Genomic DNA, 7,150 nt, shown 5'->3' on the forward strand with positions numbered 1-7,150 from the left:
ATAATTGATATATAATTAATATATTAATATTAATTAATAATTTTCAATTAATATTAATCACTATTAACTAATATTTATTCTTATTTATTTACTTATAAATGATAATGATGAATATTAATGAAGGTCATAGTTAGAAAAAGTAATAATAAACTCCCAAAACATTACTCTAGGGAATGTTTCAACAAGCTAGCTTATGTTTATCTAAATCGTGTACTTAAGAAATAAGCTAGCTTATGTTTGCTACAAAAATGCCTAAGGGTACAGTTGTCATTTGGTTAACAAATAATTATACTCCCTACGTTTCAAAATAAGTGTTTACACTACTATTATAATTTGTTCTAAAATAAGTGTCCACTTTCAAAAGTAAATGTCTATTTTCCCATTCTACCCTTAATTGTGTGATGAAGAAAATTTCTCTCAATAATTAAGGGTAAAATTGTCATTTTATCATTTAAAAAGTGTAATAATTACACATTCTTAAAACTGTATACATTTTTCATTGTAGACATTTATTTTGGGACAGAGTGAGTAATTATTATGCATGTCTAAAATTGTGTGTCATTGTTATTATGGATACTTATTTTTGGAACGGAGGGAGTATCTATATTCTACTTCATACCAATTATATCATTGTTGTTCAAATTTGATCAAATTATCTATCACAAATTGTTAAGTTGAAGAAAATCAAACGAACCCAAAATATTATACATGCAGGTATTTAGTTAAAGGAACTTACCCCTAACAGAGTCACCATTATAAGGATGCTTCCTGTGATCCATGCAAGGGTTCGTCGGACCAAAGCCACTTCTGCAATCATACGATTGTGAGGTGACCCGTTTCTCTCTTCCAGCCAATAACGAGCTGGCCGTGAAGTGAACGTCACACTCTAACATTGTCCCCGACTCTCTGGCAGGCGATCCATTGAAAAGGACCACTCCAACAATTTGACCTGGCACAGCGAAAGAAATGGAGCTGTAAATTAGACCCACAAATTGCTGACACGGAGAACTTCAATAACAGAACCAAGACGTGTTGGGAAATATATTGCTGCTTGTCCTAAACCCAAATCACACGGCCCATACCATACAAGATTACAAGTTTGTATGATGACAAGCAAACCGGCCCACAACCAATACGGAATATAAAATGATATACAATGTGCCACGATAATAATGCAAGGCAAATATATTACAAAGTATCACAGAAGGATATAACTATTTTCCACAGGTTAAAATACCATGCACGTGCCGCATTGCATTTGCGCGGTTATGCTTCTAGTATACTTTAACGTATCTATCCAGTTTACCTCTTCGAGAACTGGTTTCAATGGATAGAAGAACATAAGAAGATTTCACAGTATGATGTAAGAGGATATTGCAGCGAAAAAAGAAGAAAAGGGAATGAATATGTTGAAATGTTTTAGTGCAGATAAAGCCTCTTTAAGGTCTGCATATATCTTATCCCAATCCTACTTTATGTGGGATATACTGGGTTCGTTTGGTTTGGTAGGGTAAAATCATCATATAATCGGTCAGTGATTCAGAATAAAGCTGACCTTTGTATACTTTTTGCAACAAACCGTATATCTTGGATACGGAAGTCACTAACAGCTCGACAGCTTGCTGAACACGGTCATTCGATCCATACTGGTCTTTCAAAGCCTGTAGCATGTCAAAGTAACAAATTTTGAAATTTAAGATGAAGAAAGAGAAAATTGTCATAATATAACCATGACAAAACCAAAAGGAGTTAGGCTTACGACCCAATCCCCACTGAATTGTCCTAGCGGTAACGAGGTGAGAAATCCACAAGTGAGGTCTCATGTTCAAATTTGGGCATCACCCACCTATCTCTATAGGGCACCGTGATTTTCCTCCCCCATGATGGCAATGGGACGACCCAAGTACTAATATCTTAATAGAGAGAAAATATGATGATGTAACCTTCTCAAAAGAGGTGGCAGAATGTGGATTGGATCGGGTCTGGCAAATGGTCAAAACAGGAGGCAGGTCATTTTAATTTGAAATAGGTGGCAGGTCAGCTGCGTTGGGAGGGGTTGACCCAAGGAGGGGTGGTGTTGGGACTCTAATCATACCTTCAATCTAAATTTCAGCAGCTTGTCCATATGTGCTCCAACCTGTTTTAACCCCAAATTACAAAATCAATAACAAGTTGAGTCGCAGCCTTGCAGGTTGGGCTAGGGGGTTGCTATATGAGCTGAAATTGCCAGCTCCATTTTTAATGCGAGTGCGTTTGACATGCATACGGGATTGGACGGGATGGGAAAAGACTGGAGAGGTGAGAGTGAGGTCGGTGAGTGAAAGCACAGTGTAAGGTTTTAGGATTTTGATTTGACAAGGGTAGTTTAGCAATTTATCAATCTTGTCCCATCTTTGATCTTCCTATATATATTTGTTCCACCTATCTTGATGGGACAAAAAGGTACATTTTTGTTAGTCCTGTCTCGCATACCGAACACATTAAGAAAATGATATTCTGAGGCCTCAGTCCCATACCGATATACGTGAAGAGTACAGAGCTACAGATGGCTTTAACCACTATATACTAGTTTCCTCTATCATGCTTTTTGGAGCCATCCAGTATCAGGCTTTCACCAACTTGATGGGGCACTTCATGATGATTCTTACATATATCTCTAGGGTTCAAAATACTTCTATATTAATTAAAGGGAAAATCTGGTTCTGTAAAAGTTAAAGCATTGGTTAGGACAAAGACTTCCTAGAGAACTTCCAAACCATATGCTGCTAGTTCCGACAATGTAATTGTTGAGAATATATAGAATCCTATACTCTCCAAAAGAGCCCTTTAAAGAGAAGGGAAGTTCCAACATATATGAAGGATAATTGGTCCAAATCTAGCTGATTTGGCACGCCGCCTCCATTGGAGGCTAGATGGGCACAAATTGTCCTAGAGTGTTGAGAGGGGGCTAGACGGGTACAAAAGAGTGTTGAGTCCCTAGAGTGGTAGACCTTGGTTGTGATACTATCCAAAAGAGCCCTTTGGAGAGAATGGAGGCTCCAACATATATGGAGGATGAATGGTCAAAGTCTAGTCGATGTGGGATTCTAATGAGAAAAGAAAATGAGGTTATCACCTTGACACCATCAAACCTTCCCATCACCAACTCTGCTGGACTATGTGTACTTCTTGAGAAATCTTGATGCATTTGCACTGCCCTCTGGACATTTTGGATGAGAGAGACGAGGCTCGTTGTAAATTCTCTGTCTGCATTCTGCAAGAATAAATAAATCGGTTATTTGAACTCGGGAAAAAGGAGGAAAGCTAGGGAACATATAAACAAGAAACCAATGCATGGACACAGCAATATTCAAGAACAACCTTTGACATATGGAGCTTTAGTTGGACATCATTTGCTAAGGGAACAGTCAACTCTCCGCTCAATGACTTCACTAGGTTGCGGACGTATGATCCACCTAACCAAGAGGCCTAAATTGACGAACAACAGACTATGTCAATGCACAATAAAAGGCCACACAAGTAGATATGAAACACAATACAATATATGCAACTGAAATAAGTTATGACTAACAAAATCATCCAATATATTGTCGGTGAATTCCATATCCGAAGTCAGGGGTTCATTTAAAGAGACCAGAGACACCTTCTCTTTATCTGCAAGTATGCATCTAAAAAACATATCTAAATAAAACTCTCTCTGCTACACGAAAAGACAAAAATGTTAAACCTGAAAGTTGAATGTCTGCATAGTTTTGACCAAAGGCAACTCTACTCTTAAGGGAACTGACGAAAACATCATTATCCATGCCAAGACCAGATCCCTCATCTGCGTGCATCATAATAAATTTAGAAATAATTAGACGGAAAACAATGTAAGAGATGGTGCTACCTGTAGCAGTCTAAGTACCTTCAACCCCATTTATCTCTAGCACGAAAACAGCACGAGGCCTATCAAAGGGGTTAGGCAGAAGCACCTCATCCAACTGCAGTATCAATAAGCAACCATCACATTTTACAGGAAAACTCAAGTAGCAGAAACAAGAAACCAGAAAATTTCATTGATAACGATTATTTCCTTTTTTGAGCTTGTCGGGGAAAGTGTAAGAGGAGGTGCAAAACCAAGCAACACTGAAATAGCAGCACCAATTTCCGGAAGTAACAGTGATTGAGACTGCACAGATAAACACTAAGATTGCAGTAAGATCTCACATACTCTTGGGTTCATCTTCAAACAACATAGTTTTTCTAACATGAGATATGTGGTGTTCTTTCTCTATAATCAACTTGAGAATACATGTGCAACAATGAAAAGAGTGGCAGATAAAGATACCAGTGGTTATAATACTCATGAGAGTTGATCAGTGGCACCATTATTCTTTGAACATGCCAAAAAGAGAACCTAGTATAAATGTTTAATTTATATTACAACATGCATGCAGGGATTCTAAATTCCTTTCAGGTGTGGTTGTTTGCGAGATATGATGAGACATAACAGAACAAGAACTTGTTGTCCCACGTCTGACACGACATATCAGACTGGGACAGGATGGGTTGAGTGAAGGTGATTGGATATTACTAGTAAATTACTAAACTACCAATGTAATCTTAAAGCCCTAAAATCTTCCATAATTCTTTCCTATCTCACTCTAGTCCTGTCTGGTCCATTCCCGTTTGCATACCAAGCGCACCCACTAGTAGCGAGTATAGAGCTAGACTGATCATTCACCCATAACTATAAAGACAATCACTATCATCCGATCACTTCAACGAAAAATGATGTACCATGAATGACCTTCAAGAATGGAGAAAAACACTCCCAATGAAATTGGCATATGTATATAGTAGTCTCCACATATTATTAAGTCTAAGCTTAAGGATTTGAAGTGACCGCAAGTTCATTTTGAATGATGAAGCATTGGCCCAACCTTTTAACCTTTTTACTTATGCTTCAAGACTAGAGGACAGTACTCCTGCACTGCTAATAGTAATTCCAATTACAATGCTAGAAGCTCGTCAATAAACTTCTAGAACAAAATACACCATAATTCGCTTACATTTCTTTCATCTAATACCATCATCTAAAGCCATCGTTTCTATTTCCTTAGATTTTTACCTACCCATGGGATAATCCATAATGACATTCTTAGCGACAATCTGTACCGGCCACAAGCCCACAATGACTCCCAATTGCCAAAACATAATTAACTGAACATCTTCAAGTCATCTAGAACAACATTGATTCGGTATCACCATTGTCAATTCATGTAATACGAATAATCATAACCACAGAGCCATATATCAAGTTAGAACTACAAATCTCCAATAAATTTACCTCAGGTGAGCGAGGTCGAAAATACCGCTGAGTTGAGCTATCTAGGAAGAAAACTGAACCAGTTCCATCGGCCTACACTTAAATCAAACAGTTAAGATTCAAAACCATATCAAAATTCTTTACGGTAAGAATAACCATAATGTTTCGAACCCTAGGTTGTAAGCAGAGAACCGATGAGATAATTAGTAAGATTAACGCCAAAAAACCATGATTTCGAGAATCCATCGAGGAAGATAACGGAATCGAAGTTTTTAAACAGCACATAGGATTTAGATTTTAGCAACAGAGCCGTAAAAAATCCATAGCCAAACGACATTGTATGCCCGTAGCCCGTAACCCGTAGCCATGTTCATACTTCATGTCATGAACATAAAAATAGAAAGCTGGTTGAAATAAAACGGCAGAAAATAAAAATACCAACGGAAAATATAATAACATAGAAGTTAAATTATCATTATAATTATAATTCTATACTATATTATAAAGTATTTGACAAAAAATCTTAAAAACTATTTTTTATACATGAAATATGTTTATTGATGCATATTACTTAAAATCAAGATTATAAGTAAATTTTACGTAAATATAATTTGTTAAAGCTTAATATTTGAATTCGTGTAACTAACTACAGATAAACATAATCAAATAGAGGATAAACATCTCATTTTTAAATATAAAACATTTAAAATATAATTAAGATAATCATTAATATCTAACAAAATAGTTAATTTTTATTTTTATAAAAAATTATATTATTAACAAAAATAAAAAAATGAATTAAAAAAATACACTAAAAAAGAGACTTTAAATAGTTAGTTTGGTACCAATATCAATATTCTTTTCAATTTTTTATGATATATTTTATTCAAAAATAAAAATGTTATTGTTTTCTCAAAACCACATAAAAATGTATTATAACATTGACTAAGACAAAAAAAACGAAATGTTAAAATCGAGATATATCTCGTTGTATTGTGCGAGTACCCTTCTAGTAAAATAAAATGATATTTTTTAACACAAAATTATTTATCGAAATTTGTATATTTCTTGAAACAACTTTTTTTGAATTTTGCATTTCCTGATATATAGACTTGTAATCGTTTAAGACATAGAATCTTTATAGTAGAATTTTATAAATATTAAAGGATCGTTTATTAAATGTTTATTTGATAAGTGTTTACCGGATAAATTTTCTCATCAGATGAACATGGCGCAAGTGCTAATAATTTATCAGGTAAGAGCCATGAGAAAGACGAAGAGGTTTTCCTAGTAAATAAGGATGATGATTCTTACCCAAGTAAGCGTTTACCCATAAATTATTGCATTCGATATGTTTTGATGCACTAAAATCTTACGCATCAAAATAAATTATAATATTGACTCCTATCAATAAACACTTACCGGGTAAGCATTCGGATAAACGGCTCCTGGTATTTTTTATATCTTCATAACTTTTTATTATAAAAATTTAATATTATTTTATGGTTTCATAGATACCTAACCTTATATAAATACAAGAAGAGTACTTGTGCAATGCAGCGAGACACATCTCGATTTTAATGTTCTATTTTATTATTTGTCTCTATCGATGTTATAATACGATTTTATGTGTTTTTAAGAAAGCATTAATAATTTTATTTTTTGAATAAAATATAAATTTAAAGATATCATAAAAATTTGAAAAAAAATATATATCAATGTTAATATCAAATCAACTATTTAAAAGTTCTCATTTTTATGTAATTTCTTTAATTTTTTTTATTATAATTTAATTTAAGTTTAATAACGAAATAATTTATTTTTGGTTTAATAATATAA

General features: G+C 34.4%; 2 protein-coding genes across 2 annotated transcripts in view; both read right to left on the reverse strand.

Annotated features, from left to right (window-relative positions):
* Positions 1 to 5,649, reverse strand: part of LOC112519702 — a 7,302-nt gene extending 1,653 nt beyond the window's left edge. Inside the window, exons 1-10 of the mRNA XM_025127938.1 lie at positions 5,483 to 5,649; positions 5,333 to 5,404; positions 4,076 to 4,171; positions 3,908 to 3,983; positions 3,728 to 3,826; positions 3,572 to 3,654; positions 3,361 to 3,468; positions 3,116 to 3,253; positions 1,556 to 1,661; positions 737 to 949 (exon numbers count right to left, since the gene is read on the reverse strand). Coding sequence (XP_024983706.1) covers positions 737 to 949; positions 1,556 to 1,661; positions 3,116 to 3,253; positions 3,361 to 3,468; positions 3,572 to 3,654; positions 3,728 to 3,826; positions 3,908 to 3,983; positions 4,076 to 4,171; positions 5,333 to 5,404; positions 5,483 to 5,596 — 1,105 coding nt within the window. The 5' untranslated portion in view covers positions 5,597 to 5,649. The remainder of the gene's footprint in view (positions 1 to 736; positions 950 to 1,555; positions 1,662 to 3,115; positions 3,254 to 3,360; positions 3,469 to 3,571; positions 3,655 to 3,727; positions 3,827 to 3,907; positions 3,984 to 4,075; positions 4,172 to 5,332; positions 5,405 to 5,482) is intronic.
* Positions 5,609 to 7,150, reverse strand: part of LOC112520116 (glycine-rich cell wall structural protein-like) — a 3,789-nt gene continuing 2,247 nt past the window's right edge. The window contains exon 2 of the mRNA XM_025128418.1: positions 5,609 to 5,715. Within this exon, the coding sequence (XP_024984186.1) occupies positions 5,609 to 5,715 (107 nt within the window). The remainder of the gene's footprint in view (positions 5,716 to 7,150) is intronic.

This window comes from Cynara cardunculus, assembly GCF_001531365.2.
Source record: "Cynara cardunculus var. scolymus isolate 2C chromosome LG 10, CcrdV1, whole genome shotgun sequence".
Taxonomy (NCBI): Eukaryota; Viridiplantae; Streptophyta; class Magnoliopsida; order Asterales; family Asteraceae; genus Cynara; species Cynara cardunculus.